Source organism: Oncorhynchus gorbuscha, linkage group LG17 (genome assembly GCF_021184085.1).
Source record: "Oncorhynchus gorbuscha isolate QuinsamMale2020 ecotype Even-year linkage group LG17, OgorEven_v1.0, whole genome shotgun sequence".
Classification (NCBI taxonomy): Eukaryota; Metazoa; Chordata; class Actinopteri; order Salmoniformes; family Salmonidae; genus Oncorhynchus; species Oncorhynchus gorbuscha.
The window spans coordinates 46,232,606-46,250,706 of NC_060189.1; the positions used below are offsets into that span (position 1 = coordinate 46,232,606).

General features: G+C 40.9%; 1 protein-coding gene across 2 annotated transcripts in view; it reads left to right on the forward strand.

Annotated features, from left to right (window-relative positions):
* Nucleotides 1–18,101, forward strand: part of LOC124001259 (transmembrane protein 131-like) — a 68,991-nt gene that overhangs the window by 15,687 nt on the left and 35,203 nt on the right. For both annotated transcript variants that reach the window (XM_046307912.1, XM_046307913.1), the window contains exon 3: nt 4,932–4,972. In XM_046307912.1, coding sequence (XP_046163868.1) covers nt 4,932–4,972 — 41 coding nt within the window. The remainder of the gene's footprint in view (nt 1–4,931; nt 4,973–18,101) is intronic.

The window sequence follows — 18,101 nt, forward strand, 5'->3', positions numbered from 1 at the left end:
CACAAGGTCCTCTACTCCAATTAATCCACACAACGGTCAACCGTATCATTTCTAGTCATCTCTCCTTCCAGGCTTTTTCTTCTCTGGACATTATATTGCGATTGGCAACTTTAATAAATGAGGTGCATTACCGCCACTGACCTCGTTCATCTTTCAGTCACCCATGTGGGTATAACCAATGGGGAAATGGCACGTGGGTACCTGCTTCTATAAACCAATGAGGAGATGGGAGAGGCATCGACTTGCAGCACGATCTGTGTCAGAAATAGAACTGACTTATTTTAGTCCTTGGTAATACAGACGCGAGCGAGCAGTGTGGGTGCAATAATTGAATAATATAGATTTATACATGTATTTTGCGTAGTCAACCTGTTAGTCTAAATGAAATGTGACATGTAGTGGAGATCAAGTTTATAAATTGCCTTGCTGGGCTGATGAGAGAGACTGTTGATTGCACAATCAGATGGAATAGAGAAATTAGGCATTTTAACGTCATATTTAGCCGGTGGTAACTTGTGGAATAGACACTGTATGGAATGCAGTTTTAACCTATCAGCATTTAGGATTAGACCCACCCATTGTAAAATGAAATAGGTTTTAATTCTACAACAGGTGTGTGTCCTCGGGCCACTACTCTACTACCACATATCTACAACACACAATCCATATGTACTTGTGTAGAGTGCATGTGTTAGTATGTGTATGCGGACTGCAAGTGTGATTTATTCAATTCTCCATGTCTATAGTAAAGGGAACTTCAATTTAATATAACAGGCTTAAATTCAACAATTTCTACTTAAAATGTCAGACGGGTGCAAAATGCACATTTCATGGACCTATGTATTATCTGTTGTAAGCTCTTCTCTTAATGGGAAGTAAATACTCCTGTTTCCCTGATAGCTTTTATGCCTAAATGCACTGATGTCCAAACTGGTTTTTACAATAGATAGGCCTAGACTAAGTCTTCCATTGGAATTGTCGTAACATCGTAGTTCAAGATAAGTCAACTAGGTCTGTCTCTTTGGCTGTGTTTAGATAAGCAGCACAATTCAGATTTTTTTTCTTCTCTCCACAAATTGGTCTTTTGACGAATCAGCTCTGAAAAAGATCTGACTTAGATCTGATGTGATTGGTCAAAAGTCCAATTAGTGGAAAAAAGCTCAGACTTGGGTTGACTGAGCACAGCCCCAAAAAACAATCACAATTTCCATGCTTTGTAAAATGTTTAAATTGAGTTTGATCCATGAGTGACTAGGCCTATATGCATACAATGTCATAGATTAACCTACACTAAAGCACCCTGCCCTTCAACTATACTGAACAAAAATGCAACAATTTCAAAGATTTTATAAGGAATATAAGGAAATCAGTCACTTGAAATAAATAAATTAGGCCATAGCCTATGGATTTCACGTGACTGGGAATACAGATACCTGCCTCACAATGGGCCTCGGGATCTCATCACGGTATCTCTGCATACAAATTGCCACCGATAAAATGCAAATGTGTTTGGTGTCCGTAGCTTATGCTTGCCCATACCATAACTCCACTGCCACCATGTTCACAACTTTGACATCAGCAAACCGTTCACCCACACAATGCCATACACATTGTGAGGCGGGTTGGACGTACTGCAAAATTCTCTAAAACGAATATTCAATTCTCTAAAATGAATATTCAATTCTCTAGCAACAGCTCATGGGACATTCCTGCAGTCAGCATTGTGTGAAAAACCTGCACATTTTAGTGGTGGTTGATTTTAGTGGTGTCCCCAGCACAAGGTACACCTGTGTAATGATCATGCTTTTTAATCAGCTTCTTAATATGCTTGTCATGTGGATGGATTATCTTGGCAAATAAGAAATGCTCACTAACAGGGATGTAAACGAATTTGTGTACTAAATTGGAGAGAAATACGCTTTTTGTGCATATGGAACATTTATGGGATCTTTTATTTCAGCCCACCCACTTATTTATATTTTTGTTCAGTGTAGATTGGCACTTTATCACAGTTGTGTGTCTTGGTTGACCCCCTCCTCCCCCCCTTTTGTTTTTACACTGCTGCTACTCGCTGTTTGTTATCTAAACATAGTCATTTACCCCTACCTACATGTACCAATTACCTCGACTAAACTGTACCCCCACACATTGACTCGGCACTGGTACCCCCAGTTTATAGGATCGTTATTGTTACTATTTTATTTTCCACTTTAGTTTATTTAGGAAATATTTTCTAAACTCTTCTTGAAATGCATTGTTGGTTAAGGGTTTGTAAGTAAGCATTTCACGTTAAGGTCTACACTGGCGCATGTGTCAAATACAATTTGATTTGATTGCCTGGTCAAGGCTTTCAATTAGTGACCCTATGTATGCATAAAGACCCACGTTGCAGTGAACAAAGGCCCTATCAAGAAACTGCACCTATATTAACCCACATTAATGTAGCCTAGATACAGAATAATTGCATAGGTTGGCCTATAAGCACTATGGAAGTACCTTCTCCCTTCCCTCTGATAAACATGATGAAATTAGTTATGTTTTGTACACTCAGTGTATATGGTAAAAATAACACCTGCTCTTTCCATGGCATAGACTGACCAGGTGAATCCAGGTGAAAGCTATCATCCTTTATTGATGTCACTTTTTAAATTCACTTCAATCAGTGTAGATGAAGGGGAGAAGAAAGATTAAAGAATAATTTAAGCCTTGAGGCATGAATTGTGTATATGTGCCATTGAGGATGAATGGGCAAAACAAAATATTTTAGTGCCTTTCAACGTGGTATGGTAGTAGGTGCCAGGTTCACCAGTTTGTGTCAAGAACTGCAACGCTGCTGGGTTTTTCGCCGTTGAGAGTTTCCCGTGTGTATCAAGAATGGTCCACCACCCCAAAAGGCATCCAGCCAACTTGACAACTGTGGGAAACATTGGAGTTACATGGGACAAGCATCCCTGTGGAATGCTTTCGACACCTTGTAGAGTCCCTGCCCCAACAAATTAAGAGAAAAAGGTTCTGAATGGCAAAAGGGAGGGCTGCAACTCAACATTCGGAAGGTGTTCCTAATGTTTGGTATACTCTGTATATATTGCATATACCTATCCTACCCTTTTAGATTTACTCAGTGTCTAGAGATAGGGACTATGGGTAGTGTCAGGACAGGGCCTTGTCAATCAACACAATGCCCTTGCACACACAAGATTTGCATCAGGAGGACATACAATAGTCATCTATGACCTCTTGCGCACACCTGGTCCTGCTGGTTATGGAGTGGCTACTTAAATTTTATTTCAGCCATTTCCAGCCAATCAGAATGGGTTTTTCCCCCGCAAAATATCTTTATTACAGACAGAAATACTTCTCAGCACAACCCCTAACGCCCCACCCCACCCCTCAGACGGTCTCGCAGGTGAGGAAGCCAGTTGTGGAGTTCCTAGGCTGGCGTGGTTACACGTGATCTATGATTGTGAGGCCAGTTGGACGTACTGCCAAATTCTCTAAAACATAAGCCTATATGTTAGAGAAATGAACATTCAATTCTCTGGCAACAGCTCTGGCGGACATTCCTGCAGTCAGCATGCCAATTGCACGCCACTCTCTCAAAACTCAAGACATCTGCAGCATTGTGTTGTGACACAACTGCACATTTTAAAGTGGACTTTTATTGTCCACAGCACAAGGTGCAACTGTGTAATGACCATGCTGTTAAATCAGCTTCTTGATATGCCACACCTGTTAGGTGGATGGATTATCTTGGCTTAGGAGAAATGCTCACTAACAGTGATGTAAACATTTGTGCACAACATGAGAGAAATAACATTTTTGTTGCGTATGGATCTTTTTATTTACTGGACTGATAGCCTGCATCTGAGGGGAGGGATGGAGCGTCGGTGAGGCTGCCTGTCACCCGACTCACAATCTCTCCTGAGAAAAGGGGAAACAGTCTTCCAGCTGATAGCAAAACAAACTTAAGTCGCACTGCATTACTTCTGCATCATGCACCAATTCATGTTGTTACTCCTATGACCAGAGAAAGTGAAATGTTCCTCAATATTAAAAAAGACAAGCCGCAAATAATAAAACTTATCGAAAAACTTTGCTATAGTTATTCATTGCAGCTGCAGTGCTGGTTGTAGGCCAGCATTTTATGGCTTATGAAACTGTTGAACAGTGCTGAATAACAACTTAAAAACAGCAGCTCATTGCGTTATTCGTTGAGTCTCTCTAGTCATGGTTTTGAAATCTCACATAATCAACTTTGCTGTCAGAGGCTTCTTTTTACAGTATGGTGCAAGGAAACTGCAGACACGATCTGAGCTATCTGATTGGCCAGCAGTAGGTCTATAGGTGCACTTGATTTGCTCTGTGCCTGCCGGGTAGGCAGAGTTCTACCTTAAGACACATTAAATGGTTCAAAATGAGAACACTTTGCCTTCCTGGTGCTAGGGCTGCTGAATCAAGTGCACCTACCGTCACCAGCACACACACATAATAATAGGAACGCAAGGCTTTATCGTTGGGTTTTTACATAAGAACATAATGTACCCATCTACCTGCTTTGAGCGTCAGTCTTGTCATAATGGGTCACCACACTTAGGCGCATTTAGAAAGCTGGTCATTTTGATGTTTTTTTGTCATACTGAAACAGAAATGTTTTAAATGTACAAACTTAGACGGCAGCTAATTTGTTGATACATTTGGATTTATGTAAGCCTAACACACTTGATTAGTTATATTTGTCCATTGTTTATTCATGATCAAATGCTGAAATACTACTAATGCACTAAAATATAATTTTGCACTGTAATACAATGACTCAATATAGAAACGATTAGGCTAAACTGTAATTACAAGACAAATATACATTCTTTAACCTTCTATGTCTTGATGTAGTTGTTTTGTAATTTAGTTGCTTTGTTTGCTTGTCTACGTAGGTGGAAGAGCGCAGCAAAGACAGTCTTCCACTGGAAGAGAGGTAAGATCTCCTAATCCCCGATATCCCTTGGTGTCCAGAAACCAACATCCTTGTTATGTTATTCATTTGTTTCACTCACACAACACACAACAATCATAGGTGAGAAAAATTGCAGAGAAATAATATCCCGCCATCATCAGAAAGGATTTGCTACGAGTGGAGAGAACAGTCCACTTTCAGTGAGAATTAAGAACAGAATATTAAAATGTAGGTAAATTAGAACTATGGAAACAAAGCACTGCAGCAGTATGCAGTTTAATCGAAGCTCAGACTATGACAGGTGTGCATCTTTCAGATGAGAGAACCAAAGTGGGCAGAAGACAGAAAATTGGGGGTGGTTGTGCAGAGTGGAATAAGATGTCATTAAATCATGCATCATTTGGACTTGTCACACACATTCACATACACTAATGTGTAGCCTATAGCCTACACATTCCGATGCATTTATATTGTATCTATGTTGTGTGCATTTATTCATTGTGTACTGAAGGCTATGCCTAGCCTATATGTTGTGTTAGATACTCGAGTTTCAGGGGGGGGGGTTCTAAGAGGCCCTTATTGGGGTCTTTTCAATATGGTGTGGCGTTTATTTGGTATGAGTGTGGGTGCGTGAACACGAGTAGGAGAGTGGGGAGAGAGCGAAAGAGCGGCACAGTACTGCATTCCAGACATATTTTAGTACTCCTTTAAAGAAAATGCAGTAGAGGTCCATCTGACAAGACTTTTTTGTTTCACTCCAGAATGGGCAGTGTCTCCTTTCTTATCGAATAGAACGTTGATATGTTATACATCTTGAAGGCAGTTAAATGTGTTCTTGTTACATGAAAGACTGGAAGCATAGATGCCAATAGCTTATTTGAAGTGTTGACCATGGTGCTGCGTTTTAAGATAACAAAATGAATTGGCTTGGCAATGACTGAAGGAGTGAGGACATGGACTAGTCTCCTAACTAACATTCCACATTCAAGCACATTGATACTGTTAATAGGCCTATTTTGTGTTTTCTGGTTCGCCATCGCACTAGTGACTAGAGAATGACATTACAAGAGTTGACAACAAGTCTGAACTGGGACTTCTTTTGCTATTCTTCTTCTAAAGTTCTTTCTGATCTAACATATAGCTGGGATTGTCATGGCAGCCACTGCTGGCAAGCTGCGTACTGCTGGTTAGTGTCAGCTTCTTCTAAAAGGCCCCTGACAGTCAAGAAACAGAGCCCTGAGTCTCCAGTGTGTACTCAACTTGTCACTGTGGAACTGTAAGTGACTCCAGTTGCTTGCTCACAACACCCTAAAATGAATTATTGTTTTGTATGGCATTTGATTTATTTTTATTTAACCTTTATTTAACTAGGCAAGTCAGTTAAGAACAAATTGTTTTTTACAATGACTGGCTAACCCCGCCAAACCTGAACGACGCTTGGCCAATTGTGCGCCGCCCTACGGGACTCCCATTCACGGCTGGATGTGATACAGCCTGGATTCGAACCAGGGACTGTAGTGACGCCTGTTGCACTGAGAGCAGTGCCTTAGCTGGTAAAGCTCCTAAGTGGTGCAGCAGTCTAACACGTAGCTAATCTAGCCTACAACTTAGGCAGTTGCTAAAAATGTCCCCCAGTACAAACACACTGGGAAGGTGTTGATTCCTTGGACAGGGCTAACATTCAACAACACTAAATTGAATTTGATACTAAACAGTGCCTCAGCGCATTGGTAGCAAAATGCAGTGGGGTAAAGTACTTAAGTAAAAATACTTTAAAGTACTAAAGTAGTTTGGGGTATATGTACTTTACTTTTATGTCACTACATTCCTAAAGAAAATAATATACTTTTTACTCCATACATTTTCCCTGACACCCAAAAGTACTTATTACATTTTGACAGGAAAATGGTCTAATTCACACACTTATCAAGAGAACATCCCTGGTCATCCCTACTGCCTCTGATCTGAAGGACAAATACAAATGCTTAGTTTGTAAATATATATATATATATATATATAAAAAAATTGTGCTGTCTGGTTTGCTTAATGTAAGGAATTTGAAATCGTTTATATTTTTACTATTGATACTTAAGTACATGTTTAGCAATTCCATTTACTTTTTATACTGAAGTATATTTAAAACAATACTTTTAGACTTTTACTCAAGTAGTATTTTACTGGGTGACTCACTTTTACTTGAGTCATTTTCTATTAAGGCATCTTTATTTTTAATATGACAATTGAGTACTTTTTCCACCACTGGCAAAATGCCCATTAATGACTTCCTACAATCACCCGATCAGTAGCTAATACGAGCTAACTGGATGCACCGTTGATTTCCTCAGGCACAGTCCCTCTAGACCCAGTGTGGAAGTGTGTCTGAGCCCAGAGAAGTGATAAAGTGGGGACAGGTAGGGCTGGTTGAATCCCCTCCAGGACTGAGGCTCCAGGGCCTGGATTATTGTACCTCTTGACACAAGGTGCCATCGCTCTTCCCTGAAGAACAGGCTGGAGATAGGGGCAGCGTAACGGGGGCTAATGACCTTGTTGTCTGTGTGTGTGTCAGGGTTTGCGTTAACACTTGCCGGGGTTTGCCACAAAAATTATAATGAAAAGCTCATAGATAAAACTGTTGCCGGCCAAAATGCCTAGGAGAAAAAAAATCCCATCGCAAGATGCTTTTTATTAATTGATGAACATTTGACCGTCATGCTTATCGGTCTATAGGTACATTTGCGTAATTTAGTATTTAAATTGGCCTGTGTATATTAGTTAGTCATCATGCATCTTATTTATCCAACACAACTATCACACGTGTCCTCTGGAAAGATTTGTAGCAGTGGGGGGGGGTCCCCTCCTATAATTTGTATGTAAAAAGGACTGAGGAGATCAGTTCTGGTAAAGGACATTCTACTCCAAAATGAATTAAAATAAAGGTATCTAAAATAGAATTTCCCCCTCCCAGAAATTAGCCCAATAACACATTTGTAAAATTATTGGGCACATTGGTAAAACATATTGGGCCATGTACAGTATATAGCCTATACATGGTCCATATTATCAGGTATGCTATAAATAGGCAACCCCATGCTTCAGCCTATCTGAATTGACCCTATTGGGCTTATCATTAGCCAAATCTCAAATGTTATCTTTTAACGAGCTATCATCTCTATGAATTGTATGTCCCATAAACACTGAATATAATGTAGACCTGTTAGGGTAACTCGCCACCTGGGGTAAAAAGCCTGTACTTCTCACAGAAACCGGTTCATATCACAACTTTTCCTGCAACACTTTCCCTGGTGTCCACTACTCTTGCTCAACCAAAAATATAATCTGTCTCATCACAATTCAAGTCATTAAAAATGCATTATTTCAAGGTAGAGGCAATTGTACCCCAAGTCACCCTACAATTGACCGGTGTTACATGCAAATGATCATCAAAATATCAGGTTTCAAGAGCTGACCCAACCAAGAACAATATCCTTCATTTTGTAAAATACTGGCATGGTGCTTAACCCATTTAACTGACTAAACATTTGTGTGCACTGAGACATTCAACTTGGCAGCAATCTCATGACCTTCTTTCAGGTCATTGAGCCCTGACATCTTTCTATCCTGGCTGAAAGTTTCCCAATTATATGCCATGTAATTTTGGTGTTTCTTCCAAGGTCATAGTGACATTCTTAACTATTCAGTTGCTTCATGAAGAAATAGTTTTGAAAATGCTTATTTCATACAAAAATGAGGAACATTTCAACCAGTTAACAAAGTCATTGGTGTTAGATTTGACAATAGAAGAAACAAAACTACTGGAACTTATGATCAAATAGTCATAACTGTTCAATTTTCTTACGTTCCAATTCTCGAGACATTGCAATCATTGGTGTTAGATTTAAACACACAGCCTACATACAAGCCCACAGGTGCATGTTCATTAATTGTTTATGGTTCATTGAACAAGCATGGGAAACAGTATTTAAACCCTTTACAATGAAGATCTGTGAAGTTATTTGGATTTTAACTAATTATCTTTGAATGACAGGGTCCTGAAAAAGGGGTTTCTTTTTTTGCTGAGTTTACTTGTAAGAGGGGTTGCTTTAGCTTGACCCTGTAGCTCTTGAACTGCTTCTTCCATGGAAGATGAACTATTTACAGTCGTTTGACCTACACCTGCAGCTGTGCAATAGCAGATGCACACATCACGTGTGTTCTTGTTAGATATTTGGTACATGGTTACAACTACAATTTGAAGGAAAATCACAATTACTTGGCTGATTATCAACAGCTGTATTAGCATCCAAGTTTAAGTTTAACTAAATTTGACAAAATACATGACAACAATCTGCTTGACCACATTTTAGTCAGTTCTATAAGGACACATTCCATGCCTCACGAGCAAGTTGGTACTAGCATGGCAAACAAAACATATTAAGTTAATCTGCATTAATGCAGGAGTCTAGCTTTGAGCTCAACAACCGTTGGAGTCACCTTAACCTTCCCAATGTCTAGGTTGTATACAGTTGTCTGTATGAAGGTGTATATGTTGCGCAGCATTGTATTGTAAGCAGTACCAAAAGCAAAGTGAGTCTTGAAAAGCTCATCGAAGGCACCAAGAGCGCTCGTTGACGTGCAGGGCTCGCTTGTCCAGGATGATGAAGTAAGCATGGATGCTGCTTTTCCTGGTCCCAACTGCAATAACATGTGTTTGGCGGCTCTGGTCAATCGCATCAAGGTGATCCTGGATACTGATTCCTGCCGGAAAACGTATCACAAGATGCTGTTCAGCTTGAGATGCGGACATCTTGCCTGGTCTTTTGCGGCCTTGTGATGAAGGATGAATCAAATGGAGAAGGATGAAGGAAAGGTCACCATCCTATTCTAAACAAAGAGATCCTGATTTAAAATGGCAAATTCCATCATCAGTTACATTAACATTTCAGAGTTAGATGACATAGCTCTTTGCTATGAGACTTGAAATTGAGCTCAGGTGATCATCCTTGAAATGTTTCTAAAACTTAATTGTAGTCCACCTGTGGTAAATTCAATTGATTGGACATGATTTGGAAAGGCACACGCCTGTCTATATAAAGGTCCCACAGTTGACAGTGCATGTCAGAGCAAAAACCAGCCATGGGGGGGGGGGGGGGTCGAAGGAATTGTCCGTAGAGCTCCCAGACAAGATTGTGGTCGAGGCACAGATCTGGGGAATGGTACCAAAACATGACTGCAGCATTGAAGGTCCCCAAGAACACAGTGGCTTCCATCATTCTTCAATGGAATAAGTTTAGAACCACCAAGACTCTTCCTAGAGCTGGCCGCCTGGCCAAACTGATCAATCGGGGAGAAGGGCCTTCGTCAGGGAGGTGACCAAGAACCCAATGGTCACTCTGACAGAGCTCTAGAGTTACCTTCCAGAAGGACAACCATCTCTGCAGCACTCCACCAGTCAGGCCTATGGTAGAGTGGCCAGACGGAAGCCACTCCTCAGTAAAAGGCACATAACAGCCCTCCCAATGTAAGAGTGGCAAATGGCACCTAAAGAATCTGACCATGAGAAACAAGATTCTCTGGTCTGATGAAACCAAGATTGAACTCTTTGGCCTGAATGCCAAGCGTCACGTCTAGAGGAAACATGGCTTCATCTCTACAGTTTTTTATTTAACCTTTTATTTAACCAGGCAAGTCAGTTAAGAACAAATTCTTATTTTCAATGACTGCCTAGGAACAGTGGGTTAACTGCCTGTTCAGGGGCAGAACGACAGATTTGTACCTTGTCAACTCGGGGGTTTAACCATTAGGCTACCCTGCCGCCCCGTTAAGCATGGTGGTGTCAGCATCATGCTGTGAGGATGTTTTTCAGCGGCAGGAACTGGGAGACTAGTCAAGATTGAGGAAAAGATGAACAGAGCAAAGTAGAGAGATCCTTGATGAAAACCTGCAGTAGTGGTAGCCCTCTAGTAAGACTATCTTGTAGGGGCATTGAATATGCCTGCCACCCAATTCAACTGCGTGCGGATACATTTTTGAACCGCGACAGCGACCCCTATCCAACGCAGGAGAAAGCCATTTGTTATATATAATAATAAATGCCATTTAGCAGACGCTTTTATCCAAAGCGACTTACAGTCATGTGCATACATTCTACGTATGGGTGGTCCCGGGAATCGAACCCACTACCCTGGCGTTACAAGCGCCATGCTCTACCAACTGAGCTACAGAAGGAAAGTAATATTTTGCACCATTGTTCTTACATAATAACCTTATACAATTTCAGAAGCACGTCAGAGTGATGGACTGTGCCATCCCCCCACGGCTTCCACAATGAATCAGTCAACTCAGACAGGCTCGAATCAGACAGGTATCTTGTAAATCAGGATTTTTTTTTGTTGCTACTGCTCAACTAAACTCTCTGTTGACCAACAGCCTATCGACCCAACAATCGACCAGTCAACTAAATGGGGTCAGCCCTAACCCACATCCATCATTTTAGGTTCTGGGTGAAAAAAATGTTTAATGCATAGTCTCAGCTATCTTACTGCATTGCGCATATTGCAATTGCCAGGAAGATTGTTTGTTAGCTAGTTTGGTTATTATTAAATGGTGGTATTGACCAACTTGACCAACCTGTTGCATCTTGCCGTGTCAGCATCTGAGGGCCAGGAGTTTTCTGAACCCAAGTGATGTCTTATCAATAGGGCCTGGAGTTTTTCCCTCTTCAGTTCTTCCTGATCAGGTCATGTGATCAGGGAAACCGGTCTCTGTTGGTCTCTGTTATACACTCTACAGCATCTCTACACAAGGTGGAGTGTCTTATGAACAGCTGGCCAATTTTCTCAGCTGGTCCTCACCTCTTTCTCTTGAAGCATGTTTGTCAGGTTAACTGGTTCAAATAAGGGCACCGCTCATGTTTGCTTTATTCATGGTAGATCCAGGAATCAAATGACAACCAAACAGAACTTATTTCTGCACTGTGTCTGTGGACAAAACATGGTCTGGGGCACACAGCATGTTTGCTGAGAAAGGGAATTTTGCCAGGGGCTGTGGTTTAAAAAAATGAATAAACACACAGCCTTGTGCAAGGGCAGCTCTGAGTTCTCCTCCTTCAACAAACAGTAGACTTATATAAAACCACCTGACTGTTTCTCTGAGTGTGAGGGAGCGCGTGTCGTCATCCTTAAAGGTTTGCTTGACCATTGTAGACCAGTTTACACGTTCTTTAGGGAAAGTTAGATTTGCATTGCTCCTCTTTATAACTTAATAGCCTACATTCATAGCCATAAACACATTTGCTTGTAATTTGTATCAAGTAGCCTATTACATAAACAAAACCTTTTGCTTCAATGTTGACTAACCCCATCTCAATTACTAGTTTTGTTGACAGATGGATAGTGGATTGAGATACTGGTAGTTCAAAGAAATAGGGAAGATTTGGCTCCCTCCTCTCAGACGAAAAAAGTGTAAGGCGATCAACAATGCCCGAGTTTGATCTGTCCCTACTCCTTTTCAGAATCACATATTAGCTGTCAGCCACCATTGCAGAGTCAAGCGTCCAAACGCTGATGGCCCTGCCACAGCTTTTTCCTCAGTTGAGAACCTCGTTGACCTTTCACCAAAAATAATATTGCGATATTGTCAAAACGATACGATATGACAGGAGTCTCCAACAGATTGATCACGAGCTACCAGTAACTCGCCAAACAATTCTGAAAGTGCATACAATTTTTATGCATTCAACCACAAACTGTCAAACAAATCTCACAATTATCAGACACCGTAAACTCCCAGCTTCCATCTAATCAACTAAACATTGACATTATCCCACGCCTGTTAGCCACTATTATCTTAAAAGTCCAACCTTACACAAATGTCTGCCAAATACTTTCCAGCAATATTACCCGTCTGTGTGATGCGCGCATTTGTTTAGCACTCCGTATGTAGCCTGTTGGTGTGATAAGTATTTTGGGTTGACAGAAATACTTTCGTCAAAACCTTATCAATTAAATGTTAACTGCACAATAGGCTTACCTGGCGGAAGTATATCATGAGTAAGTATATAATTTGTAACAGAACCATCACTAGTGTCACGTATACTCCCTCTCCGGAGGTCGTCAGGCTACTCATTTTTACGCACACATGTCACCATCGTTACGCGCATCATCAGATTCACCTGGACTCAATCACCTGCCTGATTACCTTCCCTATATATGTCAATCCCTTTGGTTCTTTGCCTAGGTGTTATTGATCCTGTGTTTGTTAAGACGCTACTGTTATGTAGTCTCGTTCAGTGTTGTTGTTTTATTAAACGTTTCACCTACTTCTCGACTAACGCCTCACCAAAGGGAAGCATCTGAGTTATTTTTGTTGTTTTGTATGTGACGTCGGGTCCGGGTGCCACTCCCGGATTAACAGGGGATGCCTCCGCTGGCTCGCCAGGTTTACAATACCCCGTTGTCCGGTCAAGCATCCGTTGCCGAGTCTACCAAGGGTGCTTCAGCGAGCTCGTCAGGCTCCCGCAACCCCCAGTGTTTCTTTCATGTTTTATTTATTATTACATTTTCACTCTCTGTACTTGCTTCCCAACTCCCAGCGTACACGTTACGACCGGCATATTAGACACCACTTTCCTCACTCGCTATGTATGCCAGGGGAATCATGAAAAAAAATCGACATTGTTATTCTCCACCCTCCAAAGAAAATGTATATGTTCTGATGGGATTTAAGCATTGACAGAACATCCAATTTTGTTTGTCTATGAACATTTTTTTTAAAGATTTAAATACAAAACTGAGAACATGATTAAATTTAACTGACAAAAAAAATCACAAGTTTAACTTAAAAATAAATAAAAAAGCTCTCATGCTAGAAATGTTTGGAGACACCTGCAATATGATTTCTCATCAAAAAATAATATCCCGATATGTAACTATCGATTTTCCTCCGCACTACTTTCTACCCTTCATACCCCTGCCATAACCATCACATTCAACATAATCTGTTTTACTCTGAAACCAGTGGAGCGTTGTGCTATAGGCCTAAACCTGTATTGATATGACTACTAACCTCAATGTCAGCTAGCCTCACCCTTGCATGTGTGGTACTTTTGAGCGTTTGGGCAGGTAGACATCGCTATTTTTGTTTTAGCATGATAATAGTCACTACGGCTCAGAAATGATCTAATGGCTTTCTCTGTATAGCAGCTGTTGCTATGAGTCCATTATGCTAAAGTGCTATCTAAACCGATAGGCCTAGATGTATTTAGAGCTGTATCAATCCCTTTTTAGGGTATGTGTGTGTATGTGGCTTTGCTTGCAAGTCTCCCTTTCCCTATTTATGCCCGCTCGTCTCTCTCGCTCCCCATCAGGGATGACCCAGTGCAAAGCTGGCAGATGAGGGGTGGGTGAGTGCTAATTTTCACACCTCCTACGGTTCCTGCACCCACTCTCGTCTCTGCTCTTCTCCAGCGTCCCCAGAGCCAGCCAAGCCTCCAATTACTCACCATGACGCAAATAGACCCACCACCAGCAGACCGTCTGTGCGATATTTAGACCCACTAGCCAGCGGTTAACCCTTAAAATCTCAGTACAAATTGAGATTTTAAGGGTATAAAATTATTTAATTTGTTCTGCAGGTAGTTTTACCTGCTCAATCTATGCTGAAGTATCAACATTATTGAAATTAAAAAATCATTGCTGTTTGTTGTCAGTGGCCAATTACGGCTATTCATTGCTATTCAACCTCAATATCCACTTCACGTAGAACAATAGGGGTTACTAGGATATAATTACATCGTCCCCCACCTTTTATTCTACAACCTCTCATCTCCTACAGCGGTGGGGAAAAAAAGCTTTGTCTCACCATAATAACACATTGTATTGGTGAGAACAGGAGGGAAGCTAAAAAAAAATTGTGCTAAAGCCAGGCTTTCATATTGTAATGCAGGCTTATGATAGCTTTGATTCACATGAGTTATATTTAGAAACTCTCTTTCTCCTCTCTTTCTTCCTCTTCTCTTTCTCACCTCTTCTTTTAATTAGCTAGCACACAGCGCTAATGCCAGAGCTCTCCTCTCCCCTACAGGCAGGTCATTGGAGCCGTGAAACAGACACCCAATCATTGCGCTCGCACAGATTAGAAAGTTGGATACAAAACGGTCGCCAACGGAATTAGCCAACTGCCACCGTGTCGAATTCTTATCTCTGAGTTTCACTCTCTTGTCTTTCTTTGTATGAGAGTTCAGTGTGCTTTGAGCTCAATGATCATTGAGAAATAAAATGTATATCTACAGAAAGCTGATATCTTTAATACCCGCAATTGCATTTTGAAATGTTATACAATCACGAGGGGCACATGAGATTGTGAGGCTCGCTCATTACATCAACCGGCCCAAGTGAAACAGGCAGGCAACAGCGGCAGGGTAGACACTTTTGTTACAGGAAGGATGATGCACTTTACTGTTTAACAAATCACGGTTTCATCTGCCCAAACAATAGGATGATTGAGGTGATCAGATAGAATGTGCTGCTCACACCAGTGCAACCAATAAAAATGTTAACTTGCAAAACGAAGTCCAAAGGTCGCAAAATGCAACTAAATGGTCTCAATCTGGACATTTTGTGAATGTGTTTGGCTGGGTACATCTCTGGCTGTAGAGGAAACCAACTGATAAATTGTTTCAGTTTATCCTTATAATGCACCACACGGTTCGGGACATTAAACACTGAACAGGGTTATTATATTATTATATTATTATCTGAGTTCATCAGTGTCAGAACATAATTAGCATGGTCGTGTTCATTAGGCACCAAACCTGAGAAACGGACTAAAACGGGGAGGGACTTCCTGGGCTTGTCCAACAAGAAACGGTCAATGTCGTTTTCTGTTGCTTGCCCTAATGAATAGAACCCATGTCCGAAGAGACCGTCCTTTATGTAAAGTCTGTTCCCCATCAACAGTCTGCACTGTGACAAAATCTGTTTGGGCCGGGAGGGCAGAGCGAAACAGTGGGCCCCGCAATATTCAAATGAACCCCAACCTGTTGAAACCAGGTAATTACACTCTCTCTTTGTCTCTCTCTCTCTATAATATAATAATAATAATAATAATACTCAGGGAGATGCTTTTTTAGGCTCATTACTGTTTTTGTGACACAGGGAGATTTTAGTTGACTGAAGTTATTACACTAAACAAAAATATAAATGCTACATGTAAAGTGTTTAGTTACATGTTTCATGAGTTGAAATAAAATATCACAGAAATGTTCTATACACACACAAAGCGTTTTGTCAAATGTTATGCACAAATTTGTTTACATCCCTGTTAGTGAGCATTTCTCCTTTGCCGAAATGATCCATCCACCTGATGTGGCATATCAAGAAGCTGATTAAACATCATGATCATTACAAAGGTGCACCTTATGCTGGGGTAATAAAAGGCCAGTCTAAAAAGTGCAGTTTTGTCAGACAACACAATGCCACAGATGAGTCAAGTTTTAAGGGAGCGTGCAATTGTCATACTGACTGCAGGAATGTCCACCAGAGATGTTGCCAGAGAATTTAATGTTAATTTCTTTACCATAAGCCACCTCCAACGTTGTTTTAGAGAATTTGGCAGTATGTCCAACCATGCTTCACAACCGCAGACTACATGTATGGCGTCACATGGCCGAGCGGTTTGCTGATGTCAACATTGAACAAAGTGCCCCATGGTGGCGGTGGGATTATGGTATGGGCAGGCATAAGCTACGGACAATGAACACAATTGTATTTTATCGATGGCAATTTGAATACACAAAATACCGTGACGAGATCCTGAGGCCCACTTTCTTTTGAAGGTGTCTGTGACCAACAGATGCATATCTGTATTCCCAGTAATGTGAAATCCATAGATTAGGGCCCAATGAATTAATTTCAATGGACTGATTTCCTCATATGAACTGTAACTCAGTAAAATCAATGAAATTATTGAATGTTGCGTTTATATTTTATATTGAGCAACAGCTTCACACTGTCCATGTGAACGTGTAGATTAGAGGTCGACCGATATAATCGGAATGGCCGATTTAATTAGGGACGATTTCAAGTTTTCATAACAATCGGAAATCTGTATTTTTGGACACCGATTTGGCCAATCATTATTATTTTTCAAACATATTTAACTAGGCAAGTCAGTTAAGAACACATTCTTATTTTCAATGACGGCCTAGGAACGAACGGTGGGTTAACTGCCTTGTTCGGGGGCAGAACGACAGATTTTTACCTCTAGCCAAATAGCAGATTATGTGAAAATGGAGATGGCTGAACTTTCTTGTTACGCCGGATGACAGATTAATTGTTGTAACCTTCAACTCCATGCAAATTCTGCAACAATTTTTCCTGCTTTGTAAAACATGTCTCAGCAAAGACTGTACTTGTCAGACACTACCCTATAGCAGACATCTATAAGTCTAGATCATAAGGGCTGGAAGCCACAAGCCGCTCTCTGTTTCCTCTTTCATACATGTAGCCTAGGTACATCTGTGTCATGTCGATTGCACATTATGTTCTCAATTCTCATAAAGCTTCATCATGAGATCCTGTTTAGATCACACTCTGGACATGTTAAAGACCACCTTGAAGGGTTATTAACAATGTAGCCTATTTTGTCATACCAAAAACTTGCAAGTCCTGGTTGTGTTGGTTTTTAGTTGTCCTGGTTGTGTTGATTTCGAGCATTGGCTTGTACCTTGTTGTACATCCATAGTCTACATGTGGCTTGATGTCAATGTAGCCGTTAATGCCGCAAGCTAGTTGTGAGTAGGTTAACTTTAGGGCAGTATGTAGATTTCATCATTTTGATTTCATCTCTAGGATCAGGCTGGCAAAGTGAATGGCCTTGGGCTGTGCTAGGCTATATATTTTTGACACTGGCTGTGGCAAGCCTCCTAACTCACTGGGTACTCATCAGTCAGTGTTTTTTTTTGGAGGAATGTAGCTCGCATAAGACATCGCCTGTCTCACTTTGGAGCAGGGTTTTGTTTAGGGAAATGTGGCGCCAGACATTTGACCGGCAACGTTTTAATTTACAGGACATTTCAGAAATGTGCCGGCCTTGCGCTATTGCGCAATCTGACAGATTTTCCACTCAAAGGCTCTGTATCTGTATGCGTGTG